Source organism: Myodes glareolus, chromosome 7, assembly GCF_982192425.1.
Source record: "Myodes glareolus chromosome 7, mMyoGla1.1, whole genome shotgun sequence".
Taxonomy (NCBI): Eukaryota; Metazoa; Chordata; class Mammalia; order Rodentia; family Cricetidae; genus Myodes; species Myodes glareolus.
Window position 1 is genome coordinate 66,981,353 of NC_142032.1, and position 20,000 is coordinate 67,001,352.

The following is a 20,000-nucleotide window of genomic DNA, read 5'->3' on the forward strand; positions in this document are numbered from 1 at the left end:
CTTTGACGGTCTACAAGTTGTATTCGGAACCATGTTGGTGTGGAGCGAGGTAAGCCTGCGCCGGTGGTGTGCCTTGAGCTGTTGCCTCCTCTGTGAATGGCTTCCGCAAGTTGTGCTTGGTGCAGGGACATGAGGCACCTATGGCAAAGTTCCCTTTTGCTGTTTGTCTGTGGTGGGCTGTCCTGTGGGTGGGTTTGCCCCTCCTCCCCCAACCCTTGGGTTTAAAACCTGCCATAGGAGGTCCCCCAGTACCCTGGAACAATTAGTTCTAGAATTACTAGAAGCAGGTTTAAGGAGACATATGGTGGCGATTTTCATATGAATGATGCCCTGTGGCCTTTCCTGCAAACTAAAACCCTGGAACATTTGCTGATCTTTCCCTTAAAGAACCATAGGCCCAGAGTCTCTGGGTGACAGGAGGGAGCATTCCGAGACGATGGTCCAATTTGTGCTCATTTTGTAATTATATCCAACTGGCAAGTGTCCGCCTCTCAGGGCCTGCCCTGCTGAGCGCTTGTTCATGTGTGGTTTCCGTAGCTGATAACCCCCCACGCCATCCGAGTGCAGACACCTCCGCGGCACATCCCTGGCGTTGTGGAAGTCACCCTCTCCTACAAGTCTAAGCAGTTCTGCAAAGGTGCTCCTGGGCGCTTTGTCTACACCGGTGAGTACACAGCTCCAGCCTCTGTGGGGCAGCGGTGGGTGCTCCTTCTCAGCAGAGTCTCGTGGGGTGGTTTTCAGGGGCCCCACGGGGATGCAGAAGTGAGGCATGGCACACTGTTGAGTTTGATCAGGTATACATTTACATCTGCATCTGAGACAGCTCACGATGGCCGGGCAGACACAGCCATGTAACCTTGGCATTTCCTCCTGTCCAAAGGCCTTTGCCTCTCACCAACAGAGCAGAATGGTGTTGGAGGGAGAGTTATTGGTAGCTGCCGCAGCTTCCAGCTTCCATGGGAGTGGCTGCCTCATGCCTGGCTGCTTGCAAGGCCTTGTGCCCACCCACTTGTCAATCAGGGTCAGGCTCATCACTGCTTTTCAGTTGCTTGAGCTGTGATTGGGAAGGAGAAGTCTTAGCCTGTCACATATCCAGGAAAAGACAGGGGTCTTAGCCCCTGCAGGGTGCTATTACTTGCAGGAAATCTACATTCCAGAGAGTATACATGCATGTAGTAAGTATGCAGCTCAAGCCCCAGTGGATAGATAGACTGGGTGGCTTGTGTGACTGACTTCCCGTAAGTGGTATATCAGAGGCGTTTATATGCTGCTTTGCCCACCCAAGTGCATAATTGACATGATTTGCTGGAGATTGCCATGGAGAAGTGCCGCAAATAAACTTTACCTTCAGGAAGGCCTGTCTGCATTTTGGCTTTTACTCCCCATCGGTTCCACAAGCTGTAAGGCATGAGGAATGATTTTGATGGCAGGACAACACCTGCTGAAGCCCAGCAAAGGTGGGCAGGATGGACCCTTGCTGATTATCTGCGGATGTGTAGTGACTGGGTGTCTTCCACACTGTAGGGCTTAGAGCACCGGGCTTGATCACTCTTTTACCAACTGAAGGTGCCCTGGAGCTGAGCTGGTATCCCACTGGGTGCTACTCTCTGTTCTGGCCAGCAGACAGGTTCCACGGAGGGTTCTGAGGCCCTTCCTTCCGGCCCTTCCTTCCACACTGAGGTTCCTGGAGATCGTGGAAGTGGCCACTTCTTTCCTTTTTTAGGAAGTACTGAAGGAGCAGAGTGGCAGCATACAGATTCCCTGCTCCTCAGCAGGTCCGCTGCCACCCAAGGCAGGGCTTGGATCCTTATCCTAGAGGCAACCCAGCACCCCTAACTGGTTAATGGGGGGCACCAGGATCCTTAGAACTGAAGGATACAGGGGAGCGGGCATAGCAAAAAGTTGACATACCCATCTACTCGGGGCACTGAATATTCTTGGCCTCAAGTTGAGAGGTTGAGAGAGAAGAGTTCCTCTAGATTTTGAATCCCCCAGTGTATTAAAAATAAAAACGTGTCAAAACAAAATGATAAAAATTGGGACATCTTTTAAAGACTATGTGCAAGTTGTTCCCCAAATTATAATAGTTCTGCTTATTTCTGACTTTTTTGGTGGTGGGATGATGTGCCCACCTCATCATTACCAGTATGTATTTTTTTTTTTACTTTCAGTATAGCGTTCAGTAAATGCACAGTTCTACACTCTATTATCTACGTGCAGTATTATGAAATGGACTTCAGACTAGATAGTTTTTGTAAGTGCTCTGCACATAGTTAAGGTAGGCTGCACTCAGTGACGTTCAGTGCATTAGATGGCTATTCACATTCAACTTTAGCTTTTCCAACTTACAGTATTAAATATTAACCCACAGTCAATTCAGGAACATCTACATACTCTTTCGAATAAGTACCTTTGCTTCTCAGCAAAGGACACCCACACTGGATGTTCCGTTCCTGGGGAAGTAAGAAGTTGGAATCTTGTCTTAGGCCTAGTTGGTCATCCCCAGCATCTTTGCTTTGGAGTTGTGTGTATGGATGAACTACAGCTACCCCCCCCCCACATCCAATATACCTCCTCAAGGCAGCTGTTGGTGTGTGTACCACATAGCAGGAACATCAGGCTGTAGGAGCAGCAGACCCTATGCAAACACAGAGGATATTTGGCTAGATAGCTCAGTCCCCCAGGGTAGTGGCTGTGGGACCATGTGAACTTGAACTTCCCCAAGTTCAGTTTTCTCTCCTCTTTCCCTCATGGGGTTGTGGCACGGATCAAGGACAACTTGAAGCGTCTGACATACAGAGGGCACTCAGCAAATAGTACCGGCTGTGGAGAGCTACTGACATTTTAGACTTTGACTAGGGTTCATGGGAGCCTTGTTTATGTCTCGAGTCCCTGGATGCAGAGATGGCGTGCGCTTGCTCTTATACGGACATTGAGCTGTGGGAGACGTGTCAGGGCTGGGTGTACTGAGTGAGTTCCTGTGCTTCTCGTGTGGCCTGGCTTGGTTGGTGGCACCCGAGTGAGCCTGTGGCCACAGTTGGCAAGCCTGGCTTGCTCCTCCCAAGCAGGTCTTCCTTCTCAAGTTAGGTTGTTAGGAGGTCCTGCTGCATTATTTGGGGGCTATAGTCCTTCCCCAAGTTTTTATAGTCTTGGGCTTTTTGTCTGAGTGTTGAAGACGGCCACTTTTAGACGTGCGGACATTCCTTTTCCCGCAGATGGGTCCTGGTTTGAACGCTTGTGAATAAACACAGCTGTGCGGGTGGGAGGAGCTGCTTGTCATTGACTGGCAGGGGTCACATGATAGCATCCCCAGTTACCAGCTCTCCCGGGTGGGTGGGGAAGGGTACTCTCACGGAGGCTCCTTGCTCTCTGGCCAAGTGGAATGCCCTCCTTGACCAGTGTCCATTGCCTCTCAAAGGAGAGCAGTGTCTCCCGAGCTTGTGAGAGCCACATGGACCTTTCTCGAGAGTCACTGTCCATCATGCATGGTTACGTCTACTTTCAAGCTGATTGGACTTGTTAGCCCCCAAGACTCAGGTCCTGCTTTCCTGGGGTTGGGCGTTTCCTGCTTCCCCATGTGTGGGTTTGCAGTGAGGCTATGCAAGCTCAGCCCTTCCTAGTTGTGTGTGTGTGTGTGTCTGGGATCATTACTGGGAATATACATTTCACATGTGTGTAAGGGATACAGGGTTCTATATTCTCAGGGAGCTGAGGAGAGGTGGGGTCATAACCTGTCTGGCCTGGAAGCTTCTGTCTGATTTGCATTGCCCTGAAATTGATGGGGACAATGAGGTAATCACAGGGACTCACTCTCCCCAAATGAAAACTGAGCCAGCCACTCTGGATGTCACAACATGGGCGCCGTCCCCTGGGCATCTGGTTCCCATCAGTGTGCCCAGGCCCCGGAGGCTGCTGGGACACCTTCACATTTAACCTTCCCGGCATGAGGCCAGCTGTGGGGCCGCAGGGCCACTGGATAATGAACCTGGGCTTGGAGGAGGGGCTGCCACCAGCCTGACAGAGCCTAGGAGGGACTTGGCAGAGGTCTAAATGAGCTGTTTACAGTGACCTGAGAAACACCAGATTTTTCAAAACCAGACCCTATTAGTCAACCCAGAGTGGTCGTGCTCAGCCTCTGCCCCCGGAAAGGGAAGGTTGGTCAGGCCCCATCCATCCAGCCCCTTGGCTGCTGTTCACAGTCCCTCTCAAGTCGCAATTACCTTGGGAGGCTGTGGCGGTTCAGTTGATTAGCACGGTGAATTAAAAGAATGAGCCACAAATGACATGTCCAGCTCTTCCATAGGAGTTCTATGTATTCCCAGCGAGCCTCGCCCCTGCTGTAAGAAGGTCAGAAATTAGAGAGAGAGAACAATTTTCGAGCGGCTAGCACTTAGGAGCAGAATTAACAATCACTGTGTATGTAATTGCCAGTTAATAGTAAATTGCCTTTAGACTGTAAAATGCAATATAAACTGGTGGGCACCTAAAATTAAATTAATGAGATATTTGCTGCATTTAAAAGCGAATAGTTCAAATTAATAACCAAGTGCAATGCTTGTTTTAATATTTGTCTAATAGCATACCATTGACTTGTTTAATAATAATTAAAACAGTCCTGGAATCACCTACCTGAGGAACCTACCATACAGGAGAATCAAGCTGCTTTTGCTTTTATGATTTTACCGGTGCAAATGCACCAAATTGTTAAGAGTAATAAAGGAAATTATTTTTTAATTAGAAGAGAAACATTATGGCGTTACCTGATTAAGTTGGCTTAGAATTTTGTATGCTTCTAATTGAGATTATGTTCTCATGAAAACTCCTTTTGCAGACCTGTTTTCAAGTGTGAAGTGTATGGTGTGTGTGTGTGTGTGTGTGTGTGTGTTTCCTTAAAATGGACATTTGGCAGAATGTTTCCTGATTAACAGAAGAATGGAGGTTGCTGGTGTGGCTTGGGGTTAAGCCTAGTTAGACTCCAGGAATGGGACTCGGGGGCTTTTTCTGTTGACCTCTTGCCCTGAAGTTTGATTGACCCACCCTCATTTTAGAGAATTCTTTTTTTGCTCAATTAAAGAAATTATCACAAATTACTGGGAGTCAACATGTCGCCAGTAACAGACTGAGCCCAGTCACTCAACAAGACGTTGGCAGGCGGCACAGACACATCTAAAATGGACACGCGGCGGATACCTGGAAGGGCCCCAGGTCTGTGATGCGTTCACTGGCTGGGAACATTTTCATAAAGACTTGTGTGTATTTGATGTCAGGCTTGGGAGACTATCCCTCAGCCAGGAATTGCAAGCGGTTTGTGTTCTTTCTCATACAGTTTCTAGGTGTTTTTTTTTTTTTGTTTGTTGGTTTTTTTTGTTTTTTTTTGTTTTTTTTTTTTATAAAGAGGTCAGATTGTGCCTTAAAACTGGCTCCATTTTGAGGGGTGTCAATTCTATCCTGCACCTGTCTGGAGACGGTTTCCCGCTGAGTTTTCTGGCTGGTCTCCACCTTCCATCCCGTTTTCCCTTACCTGGGAAAGCCCTTGTATTTCTGGCCTGTGGAAAGTTTGCTTGTGAATATTTAGACATGATTCTGTCTAAACCATGGGATCCGAACACCCTTCGCTACAGCTAGCCAGTTCTGGCTTCCTTTCTCTCAGCCTTGTGGTTCTACAAACAAATCACTTGTATCTGTAGGACAAATGATTTTAAATGGATGCCCACAAATCTGTATCGTTTACACTCTGCTAAAATGAACGTTAAGCACAAATTGCCCAATTGTTTCAGCCCTAAAGCTCTGAGCCACCAATGCACACTATCCAGGAACACATTCTATCCTCCTGGCTCCTAGAATGTGGGGATCTTGACCCAAAGTCTTCCTTGATTCCATCTTTCCCTGGCAAGGCAGCCAACGGCACGCTTCTTCCCCTTCCTGTCTTTACTAAGTATGCTGTGATCATACCTTTCACCCACGATGGTGGTTCTGCTGTCACCAGGCCTCAGGTGTTTCAGGAAGTCTGTATTCTGTTCACAGCCACATACCCCAGTGCTGGGCACCCTTGGATACAATGGTTTTTATGTCAAGTTACTATTCTTGAAGGGTAGCATGGGGCTGGGCTGTCAGCTCAGACCATCTTCAGGCTCCCAAATTTGAAACTTTATCCAACTATTCCTTGATTCAAACAATGCCATCTTCCTCCCATCTTCTTCCTCCCATCATCTTCCTCCCCCTGCTCTTGGTTTTTGTCACATGTTAAGATTGGATGGCAGAGGGTGGTAGCGTCTGTTTTTGTTTTTCACAAGGACTAGCTGGTAAGGGTCCTGCCTCAGCCCCTTCCCCGGGAAGTGGGGACTGATGGTGGTGGCTGAGTCCCATAAGTAGAACCTCAGCTAGGAGGTAGCATTTACCTGGAGATCTCCCTTGGGTGGCACACTGCACTGCCTGAGCCACAGTCAGTGATGCTGCTGTCTGCCAGGTGGGTGCTGGGAGTACGGCTGGAGAACGTGTCCCTTTAAAGAGGGTTGTGTGAAGGCTCCCTGTCCCTGCGGTCTCCTCTTTCCTGTCTCGAAGGAGGGCAGGAGAATGAGGCACAGCACAAGTAGACAATTTGTCCTAATCAGTGACACCCATTTACCAGAATTGCTTAAAATGAACTATACCTCATACAGAAATCGCACATTTAGAGAGTTCCATTCATCATGTGAAAATTGAGGGCCAGTAAACTTTTCTGCCCCTCCAGTGGGATCATAGGCATGCATCAAAATGTTAAAAATGATTGGTGAGACGGAGCTGTCACCCATTTATCAAGGAAAAGAACATTATTTGCTAATTTCCCAACCAGGCTGGTGACAGGGTGCTTCGTCTTTAGACCCACGGTGACCAGCGTGGCCTTTTTGTTATTAGTACAAGTCAAGTGCTTTTGGGCTGTTGCTAAGAAGACACATTCGTCTGTCATCACAGGGCCTTTGGTTGCTTTCCAACTGGCTGTGACCAGGTCTGCTCCATGTGCCCGATTGGCTGTGTATGTTGGGGCTACGTGAACCCAAGAGGGGAGACGGACTGATAAATCACAAAGTTTCCATACCAAGGTGAAGGTATTGACTTCGCAGCCCACCTGACAAGACGTGGCTTCCAGGAGACGGCCATTCGTCTTACCCAAAGGACAAAAGGGTCATTGGCTTCACTTAGGATAGGCAAGATGTGGACGGTAGAGACAGGCCTGACTCTCTGTCTTTGACACAGGCAGGGTCCCTGTTTCTTACCCTACCTTCCTGGAAGTGCTGTTTTATTTCCAGTTCTGACTGGGAAAGATCTATATCTGAAAACACCCTTAGAAAGACACTGAGGGTGGTGGGGTGTGTGGGGGGAGGACAAGCTAATGGTCATTTAAAAGCACAGCACAGTGAAAGTGACCAAGTTAAGAACAGGCAGAGCAATGGAATAAGGTCTAAGATAGGATGGCAGGTCACACTAGTGAAACCGAAACAGCGGCAGGGTGAGCATCTTGGTGGTGAACCTTACTGCTGGGGAGGTGAGATAAACTGCCCATTGGCCCTCTAATGGGGATGAGGAGCACGGCCCCGCCTCACTTCTTTGACTCATAACCTAGTACTTGAGCTGCCTCCCACACAGTCCGTTCCTACATGCATGGCGTAGGGGCATGGGAAGGATATGGTGGGTGAGTGTTTCACTCTGGAATTTTCTGTGCAGGCTGGCTCCTGGGACAGCTGAACTGAGGTCCCTGTGTGTCTCCACAGAATGTTTATATTTCTAGAAGCTCTTCAGTCTTGTCCATACCCAGTGGAGTAGACCAAGACTTGGGATGCAAAAACAGCATGGGGAAAAGATACAGTCAAAGAATTGTTGCTTGGCTACTGGGCTTTTAAAATTAGCTGTAGAAAATTATCAGGATCCAGCTTTCTTCCCATTGGGTGATTTTTTTTTTTGACTCAGTGACAACATAGAAGTCTGTGATGTGGGTTGTTGACCCTGGGTAACTGCAAAGTTTTCTGGTACCCTGATGAGCTGATGAGGTAATTGGTTTGCAGGCATGGCCTGATGGAGTGGTGTATATCTGTTGAAGGTGCAATAGGGAGGGACTTAAAACACAAACTCCTTGGGGACCAGGAGCCACCATAGGTCTTGGTATACATTAGGTTCAGAGTACAGTTTTTGTTGTTTGTTGTGTTTTTGATTTTGTTATAAAAACACAGCATTATTCTGGGGCCCATTTTCTTTCCCTCTAGTCCACACTCTTTCCTGAAACATTCTCATTCTTATTCTTCCACATAGAAAAACCTTACTGCTAGGCAAGGAAGGGAGCACTGAGACATCTGAGCCTTCGTAGGTCCAGGTCTGCACCCTGTGACCACAGAGAATTTGAAAGTCTGGAAGGCTATGAGGTTAGATTTGGGGGTTCTGCTAGAGTTCTGTTCCATCTTTTCACCCCCTCCCCTTTATCTCCGACTGGCATCTTTCCTTTAGCCTCCATGGGGTGGAGAAGTGCTATGGCCTTTGTTCCTTGGTCCGGGCCAACATCTTGGCTCCATGTTAGTGTAGACGCCCTGATGTGTCAGTAATAGCCATTCATCACTTACCCCTTGGTGTTTTTCCTTTGATGACAGTACTCCCAACACAAAATCCTTTACAGAAGCTTAAGCCTATTAGCACTCAGGGGCACACACATCAAGGCTCCAGGCTCCTGTAGTGTGTTCATGACTGAGGCAGCTGGCTGCTGTGTGTGCCCTTGTCATCCAGCTGTGGTATAGCCTAAGCCAGAGACCGAAGGATTTCCTTATGTGCTTCCCGTGGGTGGAAACAGCAGTCACTCCCCAAGTGAACTTAGCTTGCTTCTTGTTAGTGAGACCAGCCTGTGGCTAGCAGAGGCTACCGCCTCACAGGGCTCCCAGCCTTCCGGGAACTCTCTGCCCACAATGCTAACATTCTGCCTTGACCGGAGGCCCCAGGTTCTGTTTAGCCTTTGTCATGGCATCATTAGAGAAACTGGTCCTGCACCCACCCATGGATGATGCACCTTGTCCATCTGTGCTCCTCAACCAGGAGCTTGAGAAAGTCAGATGATTGGGGTGGTCACCAAGGGGAGCGTGATGTCAGCTTTAAACCCAGTGTGGTGGTGAAGCGCAGGTCTCTGTGATTTGGGATTTGCCTTCTGGGGTCAGTGTTTATCTCATGCATATGTAGGCAGAGGACTCAGTAGGGCATTGTGGGTGACTTGTGGGAAGGAAAATCAGTAGCTCTTTAGGTGCTCAAGGACGGGGTGTCCATGGAGGGGAAACACATCTTGACTTCCCAGCATTTAGTTCTTGCCAAGGGCAGTGACTCTTGTCTTCATCCTGGAAGCCTGCCTGGGATCTACATGGCCCGTGACAGACATTCAGTGTGAACATTGCTACAACCCCACTGATTCAGTCCTGTGGGAAAGAAACAGGTGGAGAGAGCAGTTAATAAAAACGGCCTTGATGCAAACAGGCTCTCAAGTCCCATGTTCTGGGGAAAGACATGACTCCCTGAGAGCTTGCAGGTGGCAGAGCTGTGGGATTTTCTCTGCAAATGGCCCTGGAGACTGCACCATGGGTGCTCAGCAAGGATGTGGAGGATTTCCAAGAAGAATGTGACCCCCTCCTGGGTGACCAGGGAGAAAGTGGAGGGCGTGAGAAGCCTTGAAAAGCAGAAGTGAGGAGCTACCTCCTCGGGTTACAAGACAACTTGTGATCTCCAACATGTATGAGAACAGGGCTTGACTGACCCTCCCACTGCCTCCCCCCTCTCCTCCCTCCCTCTCCCCTCCCTCCCCTCCCCCTTATAATTCTTTGACAGTTTCATCTTGTATATTATTTATTTTTGGTCATTTTCACACTCTATTTTCTTCTTCCATTCTCCGCTCCAACTGAAAGCCCGGGTTAGCTTTGAGTGCCTGATCCTCCTGCCTCTGCCTCCTGAGAGCTGGGATCACAGCATGCAGCACCATATCCGGCCATCAGGGCTGCTTCATGTGATGCATGTAGAGGGCAGCACCCTATGCACAATGTCTGTGCTTTCGAGGATTCCAGCGCTTATGTTAATCCCAGCCATGTCTTTCAAGGCTTTGCCTCCAAATAGGTCTTTCCTTCTGTGCTCAGCCCGAAAGACCCAGAATTAAGATGCCACTGGGAAGACTGAAAGGTAGACCATGTTGGGAAATCCTAAGTAGGAGGGCCTCAGCCCAAAGCTGCATTCTGCCTTCCTCAGTCACCGTGGGTCTCTGCTCTCTCTAGAAGCCCTTGTACTGCCTGCCAGGTAACATGCAGAAAGACACTTTCTTCAGCACAGGCGTACCCAGATTAAATCCTTGACTACCATTCATTCCTCCACCTACAGTTAGCATGTAAGTTAATGGGTTTCATTATGACATTTCTACACATTTATAACGTGCGATGGTTTGTTTTTCTCTCCTCCCCATCACCATTCCTTGTTCCTCCCCTCTTCTCTTTGGACTTTTTCTACCCCCTCAGAGTCTCCCTTCTACTTAAAAAAAAATCTAAATTTTGCCTATGAGGAAAAACATTCAGCATTCATCTGGGTCAGGCTTATTTCCCTTAACATGGTGCTCTCCAGTTCTATCCATTTTCCTGCAAATATATGATTTCCGTGTTTTGTTTTCTGTGTGTAAGACTCCATAGCGTATATATACTTCTTCACCTCTTCTGCTGATGGATAGCTGGGCTGGTTCTATCTCTGGGCTAGTGTGAATAGTGTGAGGATCAGCGCAGGGGTGCCACGGGAGACTTCACATCTGCTTCGATGTTTCTCTGGGTGTAGTTTACCTACCAAGAGAGTCAGCAGAAGCCTAGAACCCAAAAGCAGAAGGTGTTTTATATGCACAGTGTTATACACCTTTAGCCTAACTCAGTTATTTTATCCTGCATGGACCTGTCTCTCTGTTCCACATTCTCATTCGTTATTTACTCTTCCTGTCCTTGGCTTTGGCAGCTACTGGTCTCATCCTCACCTCTACTCTGGTAGGGGTCTCATCCTCACCCTTGCCTACTCTGGTTGTTTGTCAAAAGCAGATCATGTAATATCTGGCCTTTGGGGCTGACTTCTTTCATTTATCATATGATGTTCTTAGGTTCCCCTTGGCACGTGTCAGGATGACATTTCTTTACATGTCTGAGTAGTATTCCATTGTACCACATCTGCTTATGTGTTTATAGGTTGATGGACATGTAGATGTTAGGGGAAAGACTGCAGGGTATGAGACAAACAGCGTGTTCATTTTGTGTCTCAAAATGAGAGGTGCTGAATAGCTTTGTCGTGTAGATTGGTGTCTTCTCGGAACAAGGCAGGCACATGGCATAGGGTCTTCTTGAATGGCCCTTACACTTTTGTAAGAAGTAGGAGTTTTCACAAGGCCATGGTAGAAGGGCCACTAGGCTCCCAGGAGGGATCTTTGTTTTAAGCCACGGCCTGAGTGCCTGCAGCCTAGGAGAGCTGGGTCCCAGAGCTTGCTCTACAACTTCCCTCTGCATGGAGATTTTTCTGCTGGTCTTAACTGTGTGTATCCATTGCCACTGGCCCTCCACAGAGTGTGTCTTCTGCTTGACTTTTAGGACCTCTCTCCTCCTCCCACATAATCTTTGAGAGAATGAAGACACAGGGAACTTGCTTTCTTGAAGCAGGGGGTAACACGTGGGAGCTTGTAGTGGTTGCATGATGTTGAGAGTGGTTTTCACTTATTGGTGTCTCTGTTTTGGACACATTTCTCTACCTAGAGAGCTGGGTAAATGCCAGGATAGCCTTGGAAAGTAGGGTGGTATGCCAGGAATAGAGAGCTCTTGGATCTTTATCTGTTCTGTATCCATGCTGGGCCATCCTGAGATGGGCAGGTGTGGTGAGGAGAGCTCGGGCTCCAGGGTTGGGTTTTCTTTTTAGCTGCAGGGCTGGGCATAGTTGGTGTAGTTCCCCCATGCCTATGCAAGCCACAATCCAGTGCATTCTTTGAGGAATGTAAACAAAAGTGTTTGAATGCAGTCCAACAGTTGTCAGCAAGGGTATTATTTTGGTAACAAGGAAGATGGGCTGCCCCCTTTTCTGCATTTGGTGTCACATCACAATGCTGCCATCCGCTGCCAGGCAGTGGTGAATGGAAGCGGGTCCCTGTGCAGGAGGCCCGGTTGGGCTGCCTGTATGAATACCAGAACAGTATTCCCTGTGTGAGCAGGAAGGCTCCAGATTCCAATTAGAAGTCAACTATGGTGCTTTTCTTATTCTGAGAAAACATGCTGATGGAACATGATACGTTCTGTAGGAACAAATGGGAAACTGAGGCAGACCCTAGGTGGGCCTGGCACTGGGCATGCACCCTCCACCATGGCCCAGAGCAGACATCAGACAGGCCTAAACCACTCAAGGGAGACATCAAATTTGGGGTTGGCCTCCAGGCACAGCAGGGTGACCTTATGTCTTCTTCCCTGTTTGTCCCTTGGCTAGGCCAGCACCCCAGTGAGTGATGCAGGAACCGCGTGGCCTTTGTGTTTCCTATGCACACCACAATGCCTGGCTCACCCTGCCGAGTTCTGTGATTGAAATTCATTGCCAAATTTATTGAGAAATTAATGAGAAAAGCTGCGAAGTATTGACTTTGAGAGGAAAACACAACTCATCTTGAATGAGGAGGAAAATGCAGCAATAATTTAGCCACTATTGATTTGGCCCTGTCCATGTATTGATCTTCATTTTACAATATTAATTTGCACCTGCAATCGGCTGCAAAGGGAACCGATTTCATTTTGTGGCCGCGTTAGTGTGCAAAGCATTAAGTGTTCTTAAGCAGGGAGAGCCACACGCTGGGTTGGGAAGTCAGCTTTTCCCCTATTTCTGCTTGTTCCTGAAATAGACTAAAAATTAAAATTTTTTGTTCAACAAAATATGAAAGCAAAAGCCCATGTAAACCGTGGCCCTCCTCCCTGCTGCCCGGCTGCTTCCCATCCACACTAGGAGCCGTCAGCTGCCTGCGACTCCAGCCACCCCTCATCATCATGCCCGGATCAGTTCAAAGTTCATGAAATTTCTATGAGCATTGATCTCGCCCCATTGATTTTTTTTTTTTTTTGCAGCAGATCTTTGAAATTTTAATTTCCCGAGCATCTGAATTTCTTATAGATGAAATGTGCTTGCAGGAGACAGTTGATGATAAAGTGGAGAACTTAGCATCATTTTAAAGCCTAAAAAAGGAGGGAGAGAGAAACCCAGGCATTTGGGGACTTGGTGCAGTGCTCTGAGGTGGAATGATGAAAGTGCTCTAGCCAGGAGGGGGGGACATCCGGGGAGGGGGGCTAAGTATCAATTTTGACGTCCGAAGCCACACATTTTTTAATGTAACTTCTTATACAGTCATTTTTGAAAGAAAAGCTATCTGGAGAAACAGCAGGGCAGAGCAGCATTCTTCACGGGGCAATCGCTCGCTCTCAGCAGTCTTTATCACCTGGTCAAGCTCACCTAGTTACTTATCAGTGGGACATTTAATAACCTCAAGGTGATATAATTGCTATTGGCATTTTTCCCCCTTGGATTCGGCTGGTTAATGTGTAAACTACTTGTCAGCAAATAGCACTTTGTCACTAAAATCACCAACACCCTCTAGAGGAATGTCTTTGTATTGAGCAATTTAATTTTACTTTATTTAATTTTTACACATTACAACCTGTGTTCATTCAGGCACACTGACGGCTTCTAGTCTGTCGGGGCAGGGTCTGGGTATCCCTGCTAGTAAAATATACTATATCTTATTTAACAAACCCATTGCCTTAATTGAAGCACGTCCTTGTCCCTCGGAAAAGGAACTACAGATGTTCTTATTATGTAGTTATGCTGCTAATGTGAAAAACGGCCTCATTATGAGGATCTGTTTGTAGCAAGAAAATTACTGCATTATGACAAATGCATGATTGGGAAGTTACAGGAAGCCGATCATTATTGAAATGAAACTGGAGCTCACTTAATAGCTGCAGCCAGCAGCTGGAATGGAGCAAATGAATGTCTTCCTGTTGTTATTGTTGGAGTCAGGGTTTTTGGGCAGGAGATTCTGCTGTACCGCAACCTGCAGGCTGGCTTCGCTTCCAGGGTGGAAAGGCAGTGCTCAAAGCAGCTGTTTCCTACCTGGGAGTCTCCCCCTCGTGTGTTTAATGACACTGTTTTAAAGACACAACCGCTGCAGGAGCAATTACTCTCTGGCTGGCAGCCCGATCCGGGTCTCTCTGGGATAGGGGAAGGTGGTCGGGAGGTTGTTGTCATAGTTAAACTTCATCGCTGTGGCCCCTCCTTCACGCAAGGTCCCTTCCACTCCTACCAGCAAGGGGGCCCCTGGTCTGGGTGTGGGGTGTCCATAGCTACGTTTTCTGCTCTTGACTGCTACTCCTGAGCTTGGGTTTCACACCACTGGGAGGCAGGCACAACTGAGCCCTGAAAGCATAGTAGCTGCTCAGTTAATTTTGGGTGAGTGAATTAGGCTTCCAAAAATTCATGGGGCTGAGGTTCATCCCCGGGACTTGCTTTTTGTAGGAGGCTATACTGGCCCCAAGCAGCAATGTTTCTGATCTGTAGTGTTTTCCGTGTGTCAGGAGCATACCCCCTTACTCACATAAGTGAATGGGTCTTAGACACCAATGGGTTAGCCTTTGAAGTCTGACGAAAGCCATTTACATTTCTGGGATGCTGGAAAACAGCACAGAACCCCGAGCGGGGATGGCTGACAAAGACAGTTCAGCCATCAACATGTAAACTCCAATGACTGATGTCACAAGAAAGAAAAACCCAGCACTGCTGCCCATTGGTACGTTCCTAATTGCAGCAGGCCAGTTGGAGCTACTCTGGCCTCAGCTGCAGCTCAAAGCCTGTTGCCATTTTCGGCTGCCACATTAGCTCTGGCAATCCCAACTTGAACCGACATCACAGACCGTTAAAATTTTATCAATTGCGCTATGATTAATCCCCCAGTACACGGGCATGACTTAAATATTTAGAACGCTTCTTCTGTTATGACTTCAATGCGTGTAAAGTAACGAGATTAACTCCAGTACACTCAAATATATTTAAATGTGCGTCCTTCCCGAGCTGCAGGCTATCCGGCGTGCGGAATCGAGTCTATGTGGCCATGTCAGGCTCTATTTGTAGGCCCCTCGCTGGAGACTGGCCTGCATATGATAGCCGGATATCTGGCCTTTCACAGGCTGCCTGATTGCTTGCCTCATTTGGCATGGAATGTGATTCCCGGCCATTCTAGCTTCTGATTCATTCAGGTTTTATTGCTGTGTAATTTTCTTATTCTAAAATAAAAGCTCTCCAACAAAAATTACTATGCATTAGGCCACAGTAGCCTACTCAAATGGATATTAATACAGTTTATCTCCAAAAGGACGAATAATGTATTTGAAACAGATAAAAGGCCCTCCACTAAATGAGGAATGTTAATATCTTATGGCACAGTTAATAAAGAGATATTTCACAGGGGAGATTTGTTTTATGACTTTTGATACAACAGCCTTGTAATCTGACATATCTTAACGATATAATTTCACACATACATTCATCTCCCGCATGCAGCAGCCCATCTTAGCTAAATTTGAATTCAGGACAAATAATGGGTGCTAATTACTTCCGGAGGGGGGATTTATTAGAAAGCTCATCTTCTCTTTTCCAGGTTGACAGAAATCCATGTGTTAGCTTACAGATACATTTTTGATAAACGTTACTGTTTCATTCCCCTTCAGCAGAAAATAACATTTGTTTTTGTTGTGTTTAAGGCAGAGTTTAAATTAATTTAACCCAGTGACACATGTTCGGAGACTAAGCATGCTGCTAAATAATTCCTTGGAATAAATTGCTCGGGAACCAAATGCATTAATTTATGGCTTTGCTGATGCTGACAGATGTGAGGGGTGGGCCGACAAATATTAACATAAAACAAATTTGCTTTATTCTTCTTCATATTTCTTCTTCATCCCCGACTTGAGCTCACCCAGGGCTCCTTCTCTAATTATCCACGAGGTCAGTAAGCAAAATTGGGAAGAAGCTGAGAGATCAATACAAATTATCCCTGAGCAAACCAGTGCTGACAGTTTGAATTGCAGCATATGTTTACCCAAAATCAGGCAATTTATCTTAATATCAGCAAAGTAATGCAGTGCAGGTGAAAGGTCAGGCAATCTCTCCCCCTCATAATTACCCAGTTCTAAAACAGGAAAGTGGTATTGATTGGCCTGGCTCGGGGCTCTGTGACTGGACGTGCCAGTGCCTTGCCCTGGCTCGGCTGGGCTCTAGGCTGTAAACTCGACACGCGGAGGGTTTATTAGATGTGCGGGGAGGTCTCGCGCTCTCTCCTCCAGTTGCAGAATTGGCCAGTGAGGATTGAACCGGTCTTCAGGAGCCATGGGTATTGATGGGCTCCTTGAGGCTCTGAGGGTTGCTGGCCAGGGCAGGTCTTCAATGGGACCAGGCAATGATCCCGGGGACCCAGAGGTGCATGGGGAGACCCACCACCAGAGCAGAAACTCCCAGGACTTGTGAAGGTCTGCTCGTGCCCCTGCACCAAAGAGGAGGTCGGTTCCAACAGTTCTGCTAACTAAACACGTTCAAGTTTCTACAGCCAGACCCCTGCGGGAGGGACATCTTCTGGCTGGAACAGGAACGCTAGGCCTTTTGCTGTGTAACTCATCCAGTTTGGTGGGGACTGGCCCTGGCGCACTTTGGTACCCTGCCTGAACTTTGCTGATGTGCCACACCTACTCGCTTTGATGATGCCTATTGGTTTGACTCAAGATGAAAGAGGCCCTCATAGCCATACTGCTTTATATGACACGTGGGTCATAGAGAAAGAATATCAGTTCAGCTGAAACACTAGAGAATGTATCTCCCAGGCTGAGTGTACGCTCATCACAAGTCATAAAGCTTCTGAAAGCTTGCATTAAAGCGCCTATCACCTGTCAGGGGCATTTGCATGAAATCAATAAGGGCTGCCCATCTATCTTTTCTGATCACCTTTCATCGGGCCGATTCATTAAGTCAAACAGTCATGGTGATTAGCTGGCAGAGAGGAGAAACCTGACATGTTAGGAATGCACACTGGGCCGCCCCCCACCTCGCCCCCGCCAAACACCCTGATCAAGAAACATAATACTTCATCTTACCCTTTTTGGACCAAGCCGTTGGCTGGGCCTGGAGCCCATCCTCCCGGATGCCCGAACTGCATTTTTGCCTGACACCCTTGCCCGTGCTGAGGCAGAGACATGACAAATTGTCCCCCCAGTCACTGCTGACAGCTTCTGATGATTAATGGCCTGATTATGAAGTGGTTTTACACATATAGAATTTACATCACAGAGAGTTAGAAATTTTGCCATGTCACATACACCAAGGCATTGTGAAGGGTTTTACTATTTGCAAAGAAAAAAGAGGGCAAAATCCCAGCAAAAGCCATGTCATGTAAAATCAATACATCGGATCAATGCTTTATTAACAAGAAAATGTCTTACTTCACATTCCTGTGCGGACCTTTGTCTCCAGGATGTATGATGGAATGTCAAATCATATTGTGGTCCTCAACTTTCGGGCGCATTATTGAGTGTACGTGCAAGGCGTCCTGGGTTGCTTACAAGACGCACCGACAGCTCAGCACTCGAGGATAATGGTGACCAATTATTGTGGAGAGCACTTTCCAAGGCAGCCCCAAGCTTCCTCTTAGGAAGCTATGGCCTTTTGTGTTCTCCCGCACTCCGCAGACCTGGGTGGCGTTAATCATCAAATTACTAATGAGTGATGGCCCAAATTGCGGGCGGAGTAATGAATAGATGGCGGCAGGTCTTATTAGTCTCCGAAAACCTCCTGATTTATGTCGCGCCATGCACCGTGGAGTTACTCCACAGAAAACGATATCTACATCAAGAAATAATGTACTCTAATAAGTATTTTCATCTTAACTCGTGTCCCCGGGCCTCCGGGCTCAGTTTTTGTTGGAGTCAGGCAGAGCCGTAATAAAGCCCGATGGCTCCCTTATAAAGCTTGTTAAACACAGTGTGTGCAGTCGAATGGAGTCCCGGCTGTGATTCATGCACTGTACAGGGTGCATGTGCCTCTGATTTATGGCCACGCACAGTTCATCGTCAAAATTACAATTTGAGGGATAAAAAGATTAATTACTATTTGTGGCCGGCAATTTCGTGGGGCTGGTGGATTGCAGCTGTGGAATGATAGCGCTCTATATCAGTTTGTAGTCAGCCATTCACAGATTATTAAAGCCTTGCAAGAGGAAGTGTTCCTCCTGCCTGGTCTGTGCTCAGGCAATATGCTAGACAAAAAAGGACCATAGGGATAAATCTGAGGCTAGCAATAGCTGGACATATGTCATAATTGCCAGTTTCCCATAAATCCCCGGCTGGTGAGGAACACACCGTGTGATGCAGACGCCGCATCATGGCTCTGGTGATGGCTATATATGGCCCCAAGACCTGTCACTTCGGGACTGTGCTGCCATTTTTACAATATACTGAGCCACCCTTTGACTTTCTTCCAGTCTAATTATAGGTTAGAAATAATCGTTGCTTTTATGTGCAAAAGAAAAGGTGGGGGGAGTCTGTTCCTTAAGGCAGAGCTACCATGCCGAGGTGCCTGCCTGGAGGCACACCTTTGTGCAGGCGTGCGGGGAGTGCACAATGGATGACGTCACGGTGACTGACTTGCTCTGTGTTTGTGTGTCCTCTTGCAGCCCTTAATGAGCCAACCATAGATTACGGCTTCCAGAGGTTGCAGAAAGTGATACCCAGACATCCAGGTGATCCCGAAAGGTTACCCAAGGTCAGTACAAGAGCACACGATGCCCCCACACGGGACTGGTTCTGGTTTAGGGGTGGTGGATCTTCGGGAAGAGGAGTGCCAGACACCCCAAACCCTGTGGCCATCTCAAGGCCAACAGGTATGGGGAGCTTCCTGGCCCATGCCTGGCTACTTCAGAGGCTGGTGAAGGGTGAGAGATGGCGCACGGACTCTTACTTTATGTTGCCTCTTTGGAGGGCCATCTCTTTAAAGGAAGGAAAAAAAAACAAACCATGGCTTTTCTGATAACGAATATTTTGGATTCTGCAAGGGGGACATAAACTTCCGCGTAATGAAATAGTTCAATTAAACATTTTCCACTCCAGTAGCCTGTGCTGATTTCCATCTAGGCCGCTCCAGTCTGATCTGTGATTACTTGACTCTTGTTTTCCTTTCATTTTCTAAAGCTCGATTCAGTTTAATCTTTTGTTTACAAAGCTTTTGTTATAAGTCCCTGACTTAGCGGGCTAACAAATGAAGTCCACATATTAATATCTAGGGGACTTTTCATTGAAATTCAGCAAAGACAAAAGCTGCCCGTGTTGTTTATGCACGTCCTGCATATCACAGAAATTCCATTTTGATGTATAACATTAAAGATAAGTCAAGCTTACAATTTCCCCTCTCCTTTGATATAATTTTGTCTCTTTCTGCCTTCAGAAGCCCTCTCTGATTTTCAAGGCCGAGTTAAAAATGCAAAATGAAAAAATGAAGTCATAATATTATAACTGATTATTTTACAATCCATCCCTGTGTGTACCCAAGACTTGACCACCTCTGAGTTTTATTAACACAATAAAACCTTTTAGACATTACCTTTTTAATACTCAGCAGGAACATAAGCAGTATCATTAGGGTCCTTTTTAATTTGTGAACTTGCTAGTAAGGGAATGTCAGATACTCGCTGTTAGACCCCTCAGAGCCTGGAGAAGACATTTTTCAAATGCAGAGCAGGTAATGAAGGGGTTTTTGTTCTGAGGGTAAGCCTGGAAGCAGCACCCTTTACCCACAGGGCTTTGCTGCCAGCCTCAACCCGGGGATGGCTTTGTGCTGGATGAGACCCTGAGCTTGCCCATCCATCCACAGAAAGTCTGTTGCCTTGGGCAGGCCCTTGTCAACACAGTCCAAGACCAGTGACTCTCCAG

The 20,000-nt window shown here is 47.3% G+C and overlaps 1 protein-coding gene across 12 annotated transcripts in view; it reads left to right on the forward strand.

Moving 5' to 3' along the window:
- Positions 1–20,000, forward strand: part of Ebf3 (EBF transcription factor 3) — a 116,233-nt gene that overhangs the window by 87,095 nt on the left and 9,138 nt on the right. For all 12 annotated transcript variants that reach the window (XM_085693252.2, XM_085693254.2, XM_085693255.2 and 9 more), the window contains exons 9-11: positions 1–49; positions 538–664; positions 18,749–18,837. The exon at positions 1–49 is cut by the window's left edge and continues 82 nt beyond it. In XM_085693252.2, coding sequence (XP_085549378.1) covers positions 1–49; positions 538–664; positions 18,749–18,837 — 265 coding nt within the window. The remainder of the gene's footprint in view (positions 50–537; positions 665–18,748; positions 18,838–20,000) is intronic.